General features: G+C 47.0%; 1 protein-coding gene and 1 pseudogene across 4 annotated transcripts in view; one reads left to right on the forward strand and one right to left on the reverse strand.

The window, feature by feature from the left end:
* The window catches only part of LOC103788924 (uncharacterized), a 28,915-nt pseudogene extending 23,922 nt beyond the window's left edge, over nt 1-4,993 (reverse strand). The window contains exon 1 of the transcript XR_013528789.1: nt 3,415-4,993. The product of XR_013528789.1 is annotated as an uncharacterized LOC103788924 (transcript). The remainder of the gene's footprint in view (nt 1-3,414) is intronic.
* Nucleotides 3,958-16,163, forward strand: part of UBXN7 (UBX domain protein 7) — a 73,372-nt gene continuing 61,166 nt past the window's right edge. For 2 of the 3 annotated variants that reach the window (XM_054247060.2, XM_035278803.3), the window contains exon 1: nt 3,958-4,061. Coding sequence is in view for 1 of the 3 variants with exons in the window: in XM_035278803.3 (XP_035134694.1) it covers nt 3,989-4,061 (73 nt within the window). In the remaining 2 variants the exon portion in view is untranslated. Of the gene's footprint in view, nt 4,062-4,374; nt 4,597-16,163 lie in introns of those variants that run through there. The other variant, XM_054247061.2, reaches the window with a different exon arrangement.

Genomic DNA, 16,163 nt, shown 5'->3' on the forward strand with positions numbered 1-16,163 from the left:
TAATATTCTCTTTTTCAAACCACTGCTGTATCTATGTCTTTTTTTCATAATATTGTTTGTGTCTTTCTCCTTTTTCTTAATCTGTCAAAGGTTTTATTTATTTATTTATTTGAGATGGAGTCTTGCTCTGTTGCCCAGGCTGAAGTGCAATGGTGCGATCTTGGCTCACTGCAACCTCTGCCTCCTGGGTTCGGGAGATTCTCCTGCCTCAGCCTCCCAAGCAGCTGGGATTATAGGCATGTACCATCATGCCCAGCCAATTTTTGTGTTTTTGTAGAGATGGGGTTTCATCACGTTGGTCAGGCTGGTCTCAAACTCCTGACCTCAGGTGATCTGCCTGCCTCGGCCTCCCGAAGTGTTGGGATTACAGGCGTGAGCTACTGTACCCAGCCTATTTTTACATTTATTTATTTAAGTATTGAGATGGAGTCTCACTCAGTCACCCAGGCTGGAGTGCAATGGCATGATCTCGGCTCACCACAACCTCCACCTCCTGGGTTCAAGTGATTCTCCTGCCTCAGCCTCCTGAGTAGCTGGGATTACAGGCAACCACCACCACGCCCAGCTAATTTTTGTATTTTTAGTAGAGATGGGGTTTCACCATGTTGATCAGGCTGGTCTCAAACTTTTTTTTTTTTGGTTAACAAGTGTTTAGTATGGTCTAACTTCTGGCCTCAGGTGATCCACCCGCCTGCGCCTCCCAAATTGCTGAGATTACAGGCGTGGGCCAACACGCCCAGGCTGTCAAAGGTTTTAAATATTGTTATTTCAGAGAACCAGCATTGATTTCATGGATCCTCTCTTCTGTATTTTGTATTCTATTTTATCGATTTCTGCTCTTCATCATTTTTTTTCATGTTTTTCCTGTCATATTTCCCTAGGTTTGCTGCGTCGTTCCTTTATTAACCTCTGGATTAAATGCTGAACTGCTTAGTTTCCAGTCTTCTTCTCTAACCTAATCAGTTAAGGTTATATATTTTCCTTTAGCTTCTGTTAAAACTCCACAAGTTTTGGGCCAGGCTCCATGGCTCACCCCTGTAATCCCAGCAGTTTGGGAGGCCGAATCCCGAGTAGCCGGGATTACAGGTGGATCATTTGATGTCAGGAGTTCGAGATCAGCCTGGTCAACATGGTGAAACCCTGTCTCCTCTAAAATTACAAAACTTAGCTGGGCATGGTGACATGCACTTGTACTCCCAGCTACTTGGGAGGCTCAGGCAGGAGAATCACTTGAACCCAGGGGCAGAGGCTGGAGTGAGCCAGGCTCTCACCACTGCCCTCCAGTCTGGAGGACAAACAGACACTGTCTCAAAAAAAACAAAGCAAAACAAAAAAAGACTCAAACTAAAAGGCTCCACAAGTTTTGAAATGCATTTCTATGATCATTCTGTTTTAAATTTGTGCCCATCAACTTCCTCTTTTCCATCCTGCTGTCTGCCACTGGGGCTGCCTGTAGGAGCTACTTCAAGGGGCTGCTTGCTTGCTGTGCCCTCTGTCTTCCATTTGGGTTTGACCAGTGAGGATTCCAGGCAGGAGACGGAAGAGGAGATGGAGGTCAGGGTATTCATTTCCCTGGGCTCCTTTCTGAGATTGCCTCAAGCTGCTTATGTCCCTTGACAGAAGGTCACTGCTTTTTTTTTTTTTGAGATGGAGTCTTGCTCTGCTACCCAGGCTGGAGTGCAAGGGCGCAATCTTGGCTCACCACAACCTCTGCCTCCTGGGTTCAAGCGATTCTCCTGCCTCAGCCTCCTGAATAGCTGGGACTACAGGTGTGCATGACCATGCCCAGCTAATTATTGTATTTTTAGTAGAGACGGGGTTTCACCATCTTGGCTAGGCTGGTCTCGAACTCCTGACATCATGATCCACTGGCCTTGGCCCAAAGTGCTGGATTACAGGTGTTAGCCACAGAGCTGGGCCTTCTTTTTTAATTCCTGAAGAATTGTGGATGCTACAGCCTTTATCATCTTTTCCTGCACTGTTAATCTAAAAATCACATCATTAAATCTGGATTATAAGACTATGGAGCCGGGTGCAGTGGCTCAGGCCTGTAATCCCAGCACTCCCAAAGAGTCAGCTTTCTTTTTCATCAATCACGGCTTCTTCAAAATACAGCCTGGCTAGGCCTGGTGGCTCACGCTTTTAATCCCAGCACTTTGAGAGGCTGAGGCAGGTGGATCACTTGAGGTTTGGAGTTCGAGACCAGCCTAGCCAACATGGTGAAACCCTGTCTCTTCTAAAAATGCAAAACTTAGCTGGGCTTGATGGCACATGCCTGTAATCCCTGCTATTCGGGAGGCTGAGACAGGAGAGTCGCCTGAACCCAGGAGGCAGTGGAGGTTGCAGTGAGCTGGGATCATGCCATTGCACTCCAGCCTGGGCAACAGTGAGATTCCCTGTCAAAACAAAACAAAAACTACAGCCCTTGATTTGACATGGCTATTTCTTAATTCTCCCAAATAGCATATTTACTCAGGATGTGTCAATTCTCCAGGTAACTTGTCCCATCTCTTAGTGGACCATTTTCCTATGAAGATGCAAAATACGTGGAAGTCGGAAGGTGGGAGGCGAAAACAAACAGAATCACACGGAATCTCTTGTAACTTTGTTGGCAAGGTGGGGGGACATTCGATTTGAGTTCACCCCACTCATGTAATTGTTTTACAAAATAGTTAATATTATTCAAGTAACACACTAATACATTTTCTTTTTTCGAAATCTTTTTTTTCATTTTCTTTTTTTTTTTCGTAGAGTCTTGATATATTTCCCAGTCTGGTCTCAAACTGCTGGCCTCAAGCGATCCTCCCACCTCGGCCTCCCAAAGTGCTGGGATTACAGTCATGAGTCGCCGCGCCAGGCCAGTAATGTTTGTTCAAAAATTAAAAGAGAAGGGCCGGGTGCGGTGGCTCACGCCTGTAATCCCAGCACTTTGGGAGGCCGAGGCGGGTGGATCACGAGGTCAAGAGATCGAGACCATCTTGGTCAACAAGGGGAAACCCCGTCTCTACTAAAAATACAAAAAAAAAAAAAAAAAAAAATTAGCTGGGCATGGTGGCACGTGCCTGTAATCCCAGCTACTCAGGAGGCTGAGGCAGGAGAATTGCCTGAACCCAGGAGGCGGAGGTTGCGGTGAGCCGAGATCACGCCATTGCACTCCAGCCTGGGTAACAAGAGCGAAACTCCGTCTCAAAAATAAATAAAATAAAAACAGAAGAAACTCTAAGGAAAGTGCCCAGTCCTTCTCCTCTCTGGCGTTTTGAGGACACTTTCCCCGTGTTTTCTTTCCTCTACCGCATATACATCGTCTGTTTTTATACAAATGACACGTCTTAGGGTCTGAGTAACACCCTAAGGGGAGACGTACTGGCCAATTTATTGACGGAAAGCAACTAAACAATCGCCATCAAAACCTACCGCGTGTCCACCCTGCTCTTTGGCGTGAAGGGTTCTGGAATTTCACTTCTGGCGTTTCACTCGCCACGGTCGGTGAGCGGAGCCATGAGTTTAGAGGCTGGGGAGCCGGGACGGGAGTCGCTTCGAAGCCAGGACGTCGGATTTGTATTTTGCTGGGACCTGCAGGAACCTAACACAGCGCGGTGGGACTGCGAAAAAGAAACGACACTGTCACGGCAGTCGGCTCTGTCAGTGAGGCCCGCGAAGCCGAAACGCCAGCTGTCCGCGGAGGCCCAGGCTGCCCTCGGAATCTAGGAATGGAGCCCGCGCCTGCGAGGCTGGCCCTGGAGCCCGGAGCTGAGGCGCCGGCAGCGGCCGAAGGACGCAGGGAGCAGCGGCCACCGGACAGGCGGCAACCCGGCAGCCAACCGGAGAGCGGGCGGCGCGCCGGCCCGGAGAGAAAATGCGCCTGCGCGGTCGGCGGGGGCGGGGCTTGGGGCGGCCAGTGCGTCTGCGCACGGCGCGCGGCGAAGTGGGGGAGGGCGGTCCGTGTGTGTCTGTGTTGTTGTTCGGCGGCGGCGGCGGCGGCGGTAAGATGGCTGCCCACGGGGGCTCCGCGGCGTCGTCGGCGCTGAAGGGGTTAATTCAACAGTTCACCGCCATCACCGGTAAGAGACGCGGTTACCGGAAGGTGGGGAGTGGGGTCCCGAGCGGGCGGCGGGTCTGCCCCGGGCTCCCCCTTACCTTCACGCATTCCGCCTTCGGGCTTTACCCGCAGCTGCGGTCCTTCCCGAGGAAGAGGCGACGACGGCGTTGGGGGGTCTCGGGGTTCAGGCGGGAGACGGCCCCCCGCACCCCCGACACCCTCGTTCTGGGTCTCCTAGTAGTGTGGAGGGAGCTCCCCCAGCCCCCCCGCCTGCCCAGACCTGGGAATGGACCGAGCCCGTCCGCCCCCGCCGGCCCGGGGACCCGGGGCGGGGGGAGTGGGGGGCCGCACCCGGGCCACCGCCCTCCTCCTCCCCTCACCATCCTCCCTTCTCTGTGCAGCCCTGGGGTGCGGCGCATCTCTTCACCCCTTTCCCTTTCTTCCCGGCCAGGTCGTTCTGCCCCGGTCCCCGGCCTGCCCTTCCCCTCTCCGGGCCCCTCGGAGCCATCGCCATGGCCCTGGCGGGTTCGGGCCCTCCCGCCTTCACCGCGAGGCCGGTGGGTTCGGCAGTGCCTGTGCCCTTCCCGGGGGTTAGGCCGCCAAAGCGGGGGGTGCTGGGGAGGACCTGAGGGACGGAGGCTTTGAGGGAAGAATGAGGGGGAACCCCCACGCTGGATAGGGGAGGCCTGGAGGAATCCTGGGTGGCGTTTCCCACCTCCCCATAATAAAATCATAAAGACGGAGACGATGGCGCCGGGGCCTCCTGCCGATAAGATAGGGATGGCGGCAGAAACTTTGAGAGAGAAAATCTGTTTCTGGGTGTCAGAACCCCCGAAACCCTGGGCCTAGGTGGTTCTCTCCCTGTGGACCCCTGCGAAGGGCACGGGCAGATCGTCTTACCGCCTGGAGGAAAGGCCCTGAGCCATCCTGTGAATTCTCTGTCTTGTTTCTCTCGGAGGGTGCTGAACTTTTCTTGCATGAGTTATTAGAGGGCGGAGCAAATGATGAAGTTCTCAGTGGAGTGATTTGAGAGAAGAGTACTCCATGTGCCTGAGTGTAATTTCGCCGTTCTAGTTTGTCATTTTGGAAGGAGGTCAGAATGGTAGTTGTCTCCGCGGATCTATATTTTGTGATTTGTTAGATGCAGAATTTGTTTCCACTGTTAATGTTCTTAGAATTTAACGTAAGATCTGGTTAAGTAAAATTTTATATTGTTTTAACTACCGCAGGCTGTATACGAGTTACCGTTTTATTATTAAAGCTGGTTTTATTTTTTGCTTTGCAATGATAGCGGCATGTTTCGTGCGTTGTTATCTAGCTTGTGGGCATGGAACATCAGGTCAAAGTTAGTGACGTAAAATTTGTAATAAAATTGGGGTGAGGAGTCATATTATTTTTAAACTTTGTGATTGGGTTATCATATTGAAGATAAAAAGGATTGGATTATTTATTTATTCATTTATTTATTCGTTTATTGAGACAGAGTCTTGCTCTGTCGCACAGGCTGGAGTGCAGTGGTGCGATCTCGTCTCACTGCAACCTCCGCCTCCCGGGTTCAGGCAGTTCTCCTGCCTCAGCCTCCCGAGCAGCTGGGACTACAGGCGCATATTACCACGCCCAGCCAATTTTTTGTATTTTTATTAGAGACGGGGTTTCACCATATTGGCTAGACTGGTCTTGAACTCCTGACCTCATGATCCACCTACCTCGGCCTCCCAGAGTGCTGGGATTACAGGCGTGAGCCACCATGCCCGGCCAGGATTAGATAATTATATTAAATATATAAAAGATTTCCTAATCTCTAACAAATCATTGCTGTGGAGAAGATTATTGTGTATATAAATTAGTGTTGCTGCATTATGCTTATATAGAAAATCTTTGCAGTAAATCTGAGAAGTGGATATCATTATTAGTCCTTTCTCTAGATTTCCTAGAGGTGGTTTATGATGTCACTTGGGCCTGGCATGGAGCCTCATGCCTGTAATCCCAGTACTTTGGGGAGATAGGGCTGGAAATTCACTTGAGGCCTGGAGTTGGAGACCAGCCTGGGCAAAACATAGACCCCATCTCTACAGGAAAAAAAAAAAAAGAGCTGAAGAGCCTGGCTCGGTGGCTCACACCTGTAATCCTAGCACTGTGGGAGGCTGAGGTAGGTGGATCACCTGAGGTCAGGAGTTCCAAATCAGCCTGGTCATCATGGTGAAACCCCATCTTTCAAAACAAAAAAAAAAGAGCTGGATGTAGTGGCACTGACCTGTAGTTCCAGCTGCTGGGGAGGCTGAGGTGGGAGGATTGTTTGAGCCTAGGAGTTCAAGGCTGCAAACAGCCTTGATGGAGGCCACTGCATTCCATCCCTGGCAAGAGAGCAAGACCATCTCTTCCCCCCACCCCCCCAAAAAAATATAAAGAAAGAGATAAAAGCCACTTCTTTTAGTTGTTGCTGCTGTTAGTTTGAAACAGTCTTGCTCCGTCACCAGGCTGGAGCGCAGTGGCATGATCTTGGCTCACTGCAACCTCCACCTCCCGAGTTCAAGCGATTCTCCTGTCTTATTAGCCTCCTGGGTAGCTGGAACTACAGGCGTGTGCCACCAGACCCAGGTAATTTTTGTATTTTTTAGTAGAGGCAGCGTTTCATGTTGGCCTGGCTGGTCTCGAATTCCTGACCTCAAATGATCCACTCACCTCAGCCTCCCAAAGTGGTAGGATTACAGATGTGAACCACCACACCCAGCCCTAAAAGCCACTTAATTAATTTTTAGTTTCTTGGCTGGGCAGGGTGGCTCATGCCTGTAATCCCAGCACTTTGGGAGGCCGAGTGGGGTGGATCACCTGAGGTCAGGAGTTTGAGACCAGCTTGACCAACATGGAGAAACTCTGTCTACTAAAAATACAAAATTAGCTCAGCATGGTGTCTCATGCATGTAATTCCAGATACTGGGGGGGGGCGGGGGGGGCAGGGGCTGAGGCAGGAGAAATGCTTGAACCAGGGAAGCAGAGGTTTCAGTGAGCTGAGATTGCACCACTTCACTCCAGCCTGGACAACAGGAGCGAAACTGCGTCTTTCAGTTTCTTAGGCTAATTACTACTCTTCAGGAACTCTGATTGGTTTAACCCCACTTCTTCTGTTGCAACATTTTGTTAGGTATACACAAAAACCAAAATGTGATGAGATTTGACTCACTTAATTGCTTTAATTCTGTTTCTGTTAGTCTACACAGCTTGATTGCTGAATCAAGTTGGAGTCCCTCAATCAGTAGACAGTGGTATTTGAAAATCTACAGAAGGGAAAATACCTTAGTTGTTCTTGAAATATTGTGAATTTCTATTGATAATTTTGGGGATTCTTTTTATAAGGTAGTGATTAACCATTAGAAACAGATGAATTCTTTTTGCTTTTTTACATGTCCTAAAAAGAAATTTTTGAGGTTCTCTCCACGTATGTTTAAATCATAGTGTTTATGATTAAAAGGCATTTGATATTTATTCATTGCTGGATGAATTGTAGTGATGTTAATAGCTTATGCTCTGATTTCAAAAAGGCTTTACTTGGAAGCCCAACATTCTTGTAAAAACAAATGCATCATCAAAAATGTGAGTCCTTACTCCTCAGACAGGAGCAAAAATAAGAAAAATAAAAAAATAAAAATAAATGTCTTACCTTTTTTTTGGCATTTAGAAATAGTAGGGAAAATTGAAAGATTTTAGAACAGTCTTATTTTTTACTGAATAGGACAGATCTCTCTGTGATTTACTGAGTGTGAAATAATGACTGATTTTTTATTTTTATTTTTTTTAAGAGATGGAAGTCTCTTTGTTGCCCAGGCTGTTCTCCAACTTCTGGGCTCAGCCATCCACTTGCCTCAGCCATCCCAGTAGCTGGGGTTACACGTGCACATCACTGTGCCTGGTTTAGTAATGGCTGATTTTAAAAAAGAGATTATTAAAAAGAATATCATACTTTTTTTTTTCTTTAGACAGACAGGGTCTTAACTGTCACCCAGACTGGTGTGCAGTGGTGTGATCACGGCTCACTGCAGCCTCCTCCTCTTGGGCTTGGGTGATCCTCCCACCTCAGCCTCTAGGGTAACTTTTTGTATTTTTTTAGAGACTTTATTGCCCACACTGGTCTCCAACTCCTGGGCTCAAGCAGTCTACCCACCTTGGCCTCCCAAGTCCTGGGATTACAGGTGAGGGCGACTGTGCTTGGCTGAAATACTTTTGATAAAAGGGAAAAAACTAATCCTTCCTCTCACAGCAGCAATATTTATTTTACATATTAACTTCCACTTATTGTTTATATACTTATGTTTACATTGTAGATGATAGTATTTGATCTATCATAGTAGATGATACAATTTCTGAGATTTTGTTTTTTTTTAAAGACACTCTTATTCTGTCACCCAGGCTGGAGTACAGTGGCACAATCATAGCTCAATGCATCCTTTACTGCCTGGGCTCAAGTGATCCTCCTGCCTCCGCCTCCAGAGCAGTTAGGACTACAGGCATGTGCCACCATGCCCAGCTAACATACTGAAATTTTCACTTAATATTATGTCATAAACATTTTTTGCATATGGGCAAACTGGTAAGCAGGGGTCCAAGAGAAGTTATGTCCTTTGAAGTAACCACATTCATTGGGAAGCTGTATGTATATATTATGGTTTACCATTGATGCTTGCTTTTGAGACAGAATTTCGCTTTGTCACGTAGGCTGGAGGGCAGTGACGTGATCTCAGCTCACTGCTGCCTCTGCTTCCCAGGTTCAAGCAATTCTCCTGCCTCAGCCTCTTGAGTAGCTGGGATTATAGGCTCAAGTCACCATGCCCAGCTAAGTTTTGTATTTTTAATAGAGATGGAGTTTGACCATGTTGTCCAAGCTTGTCTCGAACTGACCTCAAGTGATCTGCCCACCTCGACCTCCCAGAGTGCTGGGATTACAGGCATGAGCCATTGCGCCCAGCCCCACTGATGCTTTCGGTGTCATTTAAAGTTACATAAGAAAATCAGTCTTGTTGCTTCTATTGTCATTCCACATTTTACAATACTACTGTTTGATCTCCCCTGCTATTTATTATACATGGCTTTGAATTAGTTAGCTTTGTTGGACACTGTCAGAAGTCATATCAGTTCTCAAAAGATGAAGAGAAAATATGTGGCTGGATCTATTCTGAAGGAGCAATTTTTAAAAATGTTTTGAAGTCAGGTGTGATGGCTCACACCTGTAATCCCAACACTTTGGGAGGCTGAGGCAGGCAGATCACTGGAGGTCAGGTGTTTGAGACCAGCTTGGCGAGCATGGTGAAACCCTATCTCTCCGAAAAACGAAAATTAGGTGGGCATGGTGGTGCACGTCTGTAGTCCCAGCTACTCAGGAGGCTGAGGCAAGAGAATCTCGTGAACCCAGGAGACGGAGATTGCAGTGAGCCGATATTGCACCACTGCACTCCAGCCTGGGCAACAGAGTGAGACTTCAAAAATGAATGAATGAATGAATGTAAAAATGTTTTGAGCCATGGCAGTATTCCATTAGCACCAACTTTGGACTGACATCTACCACAGTGCACATGTGTAATCAGAACAATTCATGGAGTGAAGGTGAGGGACGCATGGACACTATAGAACAGATGAAAAATAAACTAGCAATCAGAAGGTAAGGACAAATGTAAGGGCACAGAAGGTGGAGGCTGAAAAGAGTATAAGAGGCTATTGGTACAGAGTTTCATAGAGCTCCGTGCAGAGTGGCAATTACATACTTCAGAAAATTATAGAACCTCAGTTGTAGACGAGACCTTAATCTTTCTCTCAAATTGTTGAATGAGTGCATATTTATTATAAAAATTAGGAACTGTCATGTTTGTAATAGTTGGCATTGTGGCCAATTTCCATTCATATTCTTTATATAGAACATTTCCTTTCTCTTGGGTTAATATTAAAATGTGCTTTAGTTCTCTCTGTCTGAAAACATGGTTGGAATATTCTAGATGTTAAGAGAAAACTTCAGGAATTTTAAGAATAGTTTCAATAGGTGATAACGAAGTTTCAGATTTTTTTTGAGATGAAGTCTTGCCATCATACAGGCTGCAGTGCAGTGGTGAGATCTCAGCTCACTGCAACCTCCACCTCCCCAGTTCAAGCCATTCTCCCACCTCAGCCTCCAGAGCAGCTGGGACCACAGACGCGAGCCACCATGCCCGGCTAAATTTTTGTATTTTTAATGGAGATGGGGTTTCCCCTTGTTTGGCCAGGCTCGTCTCAAACTCTTGGCCTTAGATGATCTGTCCACCTTGGCCTCCCAAAGTACTGGGATTACAGGCGTGAGCCACCCTGCCCCGCCCATTATTTGCTGATAGACTGCCAGGCATGCTTCACATCTTAAGGGTACAACTTTGACCAAGGCATGGTGTTTGTCCTCAGGAAGCTTAAAGGCTGACAGGGATAGGTACAGAATACAGTGAGAGAATGGGAGCACAAAAAAGGGAGGTCACCAAAGGCTTCCTGAAGAAATAATGTTTTATCTAAAATCTGGAAGAGACATGTTTCTGGCAGAAGGTACGTACCTGTGCAGAGACTTGGAGGAGAATTGGACAGACATAAATACAGAGATGAGAGCGGAGACAGTAGGTTTAGGGAGTTGGTAACTCCAAATGAATAAAGCACAGTAGCGCAACAAATGGAACTCAAGAGAGAAATGGGAGGTTGGAGTGGGCCTTGTAAGCCATGTTAAAAAAAATCTTGGCTTTGGCCGGGCACAGTGGCTCATGCTTGTAATCCTAACACTTTGGGAGGCTGAGGTGGGCGAATTGCCTGAGCTCAGGGGTTCGAAACCAGCTTGGGCAATACAGCGAAACCCTGTCTCTACTAAAAATACAAAAAAAAATTAGCCAGGTGGCAGCATGCGCCTGTAGTCCCAGCTACTCGGGAGGCTGAGGCAGGAGAATTGCTTGAACCCGGGAGGTGGAGATTGCAGTGAGCTGAGATCACACCAGTGAACTCCAGCCTGGGTGACAGAGTGAGACTCCACCTCCAAAAAGAAAAAAATCTTGTCTTTATTCCGAGAATAATGGGGAGTCAAGGGTTTTAATGAGAGAAGTGAGACCAGTCACTGTGGCTTACACTATAATTCCTGCACTTTGGGAGGCTGGGGTGGGAGGATACCTTAAGGCCAGGAGATTGAGATCAGCCTGGGCAATGTAGTGAGATCCGATCTCTACAAAATACATTAAAAATTTATTTATTTTCTTTGACGTGTACAGGTACAGTTTTCATTAAAAAAGTTTATTAAAAAAGGAGTTACAGCTGGGCGCGGTGGCTCACGCCTGTAATAACAGCACTTTGGGAGGCCAAGGCAGGTGGATCACGAGGTCAAGAGATCAAGACCATCCTGGTCAACAAGGTGAAACCCCGTCTCTACTAAAAATACAAAAATTAGCTGGGCATGGTGGCGCCTGCCTGTAACCCCAGCTACTCGGGAGGCTGAGGCAGGAGAATTGCCTGAACCCAGGAGGCAGAGGTTGCGGTGAGCTGAGATCGCGCCATTGCACTCCAGTCAGGGTTACGACAGCAAAACTCCGTCTCAAAAAAAAAAAAGGAGTTACATCTGATTTGGCTTGCCTTTTTTTTTTTTTTTTTTTTTTTTAAGAGTTATTTGGCTGTAGTGGAGAAGAGGTAGCCACAGAGATCAGTAGAAGGCTATTGTATGAACCCAAGAGAGATAGATAGTAGTATCCGGAAAAAATGTTAGCAGCAGAGAAGCGGACTCTGGAAGATGTGGGAAGAAATCAAAGTCAAAATGAAGCTTGGGGTTCTGTTTTGGACATCTTGGTATGTAACAGTGCTATTTATGCAGGTATGGAATAGCAGCAGAAGTGTGGTGAAAAGTTGGTTGGTTCAATTTTGAATGAGTTAAGCTGTGGCTAATGGGACTTCCAAATGGAGCTGTTCAAGCAGATGAGTATTTGGGGCTAGAAGGAGGAGTGAGAAATCTGTCATATTGATGGATAAGGTGTTAAAGTTACAAAAATGGATAAGGTGAGGCCCAGTGTCTCACACCTGTAATCCCTGTACTTTGGGAGGCCAAGGTGGAAGGATTGCTTGAGAGGCCAGAAGTTCAAGACCAGCTTGGGCAACATAGCAAAAACCTCGTTTTTTAAAAAAAGTAAAAAAATTAACTGGGCCTGGTGGTGCATGCCTGTAATCCTCGTTGCTTGGGAGGTTGACTTGGGAAGATTGCCTGAGCCCAAAACTTTGAGGCTGCAATGAGCTATGCTGGTGTCACTACACTCCAGCCTGGGTGACAGAGAGAGACCTTGTCTCTTAAAAAAAAAAAAAAAAAAAATTAGGAAAAGAGAAAGTATGGCATCTTGCAGGAGAGTGTAGTGTGAGAAACAGTGACTCCAGGATCCTGTGCTGAAGGAACATCAACATCTAGGGGACTGCAAAGAAGGAAGTGCAGAGAAGCCTCAGTAAAAACCAAAGATGTAGGGGGAAGACCAGGAGAATATGATGGCACTTAAAACATCAGGAGTGGCCAGGTGCAAGGGCTCATGCCTGTAATTCCAGCACTTTGGGAGGCCGAGGCGGATGGATCATGAGGTCAGGAGTTCGAGTCCAGTCTGTCCAATACAGTGAAACCGTCTCTACTAAAATCTACAAAAAAATTAGTCGAGTATGGTGGCGGGCACCTGTAATCCCCACTACTTGGGAGGCTGAGGCAGGAGAATCACTGGAGGAGGCAGAGGTTGCAGTGAGCTGAGATTGCAGCATTGCACTCTAGCCTGGGCAAGAAGAGTGTGACACTGTCTCAAAAAAGTAATAATAAAAAAAAGTGAAAATTATTTGGTAAATGGAATAATTACTCCCTGATTTTTCCTTTGTTTAGCTAATCCAATTTAACTTCAAGACGGCTCTCTTCTTCTGTCCCTCTGGTACCTCAGAATCTTAGGAGTTGATAAAATTCATATATGTCACTGGGCACGGTGGTCCACTCCTGTAATTACAGCACTTTGGGAGGTCAAGGAGGGTGGATCACGAGGTCAGGAGTTTGAGACCAGCCTGGCCAACATGGCGAAAACTTGTCTCTACTAAAAATACAAAAATCAGCTGGTCATGGTGGCAGGGCCTACAATCCCAGGTACTCAGGAGCCTGAAGCTGGAGAATCTCTTGAACCCAGGAGGCAGAGATTGCAGTGAGCTGAGGTCATGCCACTGCACTCCAGCCTGGGCAACGGAGTGAGACTCTGTCTCAGGAAAAAATAAAAATTCACATCTGTGCAGGACTTTAGGTGCTCTGAGGTACTTCGGGTTTATCCACTCACCCTGTCAGGTGGTAAGTCAGATGGGGGTTGGAGGCCAGGCAGGTAAGCAACTGGTCTCCAAGACTGGAACTGTCCTGCTGTGCCCCACCCTGTGTTTCCTGAGGCTCTGAGCTGAGTTTTCAGCTTCTGCCATGTCCCCGCTCTTCCATGTCCCAGCTCCACAGTTTCTCAAGGATGCAGTGAAGCCAGCCGGCACCTGATGGTCAGGCAGGAAGGGAACAAGTACCCCAAGGCCCATCACAGCCAGGAAGAGGCACAGTGGCCAGGCCACAGTCTGGAGCTGGTGAGGGGAGGCAGCTCCACCCATTCCAGTGGGATCACTGACCCTGCAGCTCCAGAGAGGGTCCACTGGCCCACACAGGCCCTGTCCACATGCTCCTCCAGGGACCAGCTTGTTTGGAGGGCTTGTTGCCAGTGTTCTTGTACATGGTCAATGCTCAGTAAATGTTTGCTGGCGTGAAAACATTTATGAATTGCAGTGGCCTGCCAGTTTAGCCCACGTGCCTGGCCTTCCTCCCTCCCCAGGGCAGCTGTATCTCAGATCCTTGTGGTAGAGATGATCCCCAGACCAGGTGGTGACAGGTCCCACTAGGCTGCACTGTGGTGTCCTCTGGCTATGGCTTGGTCAGGCTGGCGTGCAGCCAGGCAAGGACTTGGCGGGCTGGGCTGCCTATAGCCTAATCTGTTTTTAGTCTCCTGTTTTCCAGAATGCCATGTAAGTGGAATCACAGTATGTAGCGTTTTTGAGTCTGGCTTCTTGCTCTTAGACTATTACATTTGAGATTCATTCATGTTGTCATGGTTAGTAGTTCCTTCCTATTTATTGGGGAGTAGTATACCATTGTATGGTTATACTGTGCTTTGTTTATGCAGTTATCACATGAAGGACAATTTCCAGTTTGGGGACATTATAAATAAAGCTGCCAAAAATAAACATTAGTGTACAAGTGTGTGAATATCTTTTGATAAATACCTAGGAGTGTGTTTATTGGATCATATAATAATAGTTATATAAACTTTCTAAGAAACTGACAAATAATATACTTTTCAGTATAGCAACTTTCCAAAGTGACTTTGGAAAGTATAGTGACTTAGAGAGGCCGATGCAGGAGGATTGCTGGAGACCAGGAGTTTGACACCAGCCTGGACAACAAAGTGAGACCCCTGGCCGGGTGTGGTGGCTCACGCCTGCAATCCTAGCACTTTGGGAGGCTCAGTCAGGTGGATCACAAGGTCAGGAGTTTGAGACCAGCCTGACCAATATGGTGGAACCCCATCTCCTAAAAATACAAAAATTAGCTGGGTATGGTGGTGGGTGCCTGTAATCCAAGCTTCTCAGGAGGCCAAGGCAGGAGAATTGCTGGAACCCAGGAGGTGGAGGTTGCAGTGAGCTGAGACTGCACCATTGCAGTCCAGCCTGGGTGACAGAGTGAGACTTTGTCTCAAAAAATAAATAAATAATAAAAGACAATTCCAGTTGTTCTGCATTCTTGTCAGCATTTGGTATTTTTAGTTGTCTTTTTTTTTGAGACAAGATCTCACTGTCTTGCCCCGGGTACAGTGCAGCAGTGTTATCGTAGCTCACTGCAGCCTCAAGCTCCTGGGATCAAGGGATCCTCCTGCCTCAGCCTCCTGAGTAGCTGGGACACAAGCACACACCACCATGCCCAGCTAACTTTTTATTTTCTATATAGATGAGGTCTCCCTATGCTGCCCAGGCTGGTCTCAGACTCCTGCCTTGGACTTCCAGAGTGCTGGGATTACAGGTGTGAGCCTCCATCACTGGCTTTTTTTTTAAATGGACTCCTGCACTGTCATCCAGGCTGTAGTGCAGTGGTGTATTTCTGCCCACTGCAGCGTCTGCCTTAGCCTCCCAAGTAGCTGAGACTATAGGCACACACGACCACACCTGGCTAATTTTTGTATTTTTACCAAAGACAGTGTTTCACCATGTTGGCCAGGCTGATCTTGAACTCCCGACCGCAGGTGATTCGCCCGCCTTGGCCTCCAAAGTGCTTGGATTACAGGCGTGAGCCACCACGCTCGGTCCATCCAGCCCATTTTTTAAAGCCATTTCAATAAATGTGTAACGGTATGTCATTGTGGTCTCAATTTGCATTTCTCAAATGACTAATGATACGGAGCATTTTTCATGTGATAACTTACTATCCATAAATCTTTCAAGCTTCAACTTTTAATGATTAGATTTGACAGGCATAAACTCACTCTATCAGATTGCTATAAAAGTTTCTGAGTACTTTGACTGAAACTTGGATTTTTATCTTGTCACAGACTCGTAAGAGACGACTGGCCTGAAGACTCCCATTTGGGTGGCACTGGTCTAGGCAGTGGGGGAGCAGGGACTAGAACTCTGGCGTCTTTGCTCCTGGGCCCATGCATTTTCCACCGTTATCACCACTTCCCTTGTCATTGTTTCCTTGTTTGAACTAAGAGTATTTGCCTTATGTGTCCTCTCACTTACTAATTTGATTTCTCTGTACTCAGGTTTGTTTTTTTTTGTATGCATTGAAAAATGTTTTCAATATTTGAAATCTGAACAGCTCCAGGATTAGAGACTGATGAGGGTTAAAATTTCAGCTTATTTCTCACAACTGTCATCCACTCCCATATCCTTGGTAAATAGTTTAGCTTACTTTGGTATTATTGCCGAGGAAAATGCAGAACCAAAAAGTAACTTCTTGTCCCTATCATTTCTGCAGAGGGATTGATACATATATATATATATATATATATATATATATATATAAAAAATGGAGTCTCACTCTGTCGCCCAGGCTGGAGTGCAGTGG

Source organism: Callithrix jacchus, chromosome 17, assembly GCF_049354715.1.
Source record: "Callithrix jacchus isolate 240 chromosome 17, calJac240_pri, whole genome shotgun sequence".
NCBI lineage: Eukaryota > Metazoa > Chordata > Mammalia > Primates > Cebidae > Callithrix > Callithrix jacchus.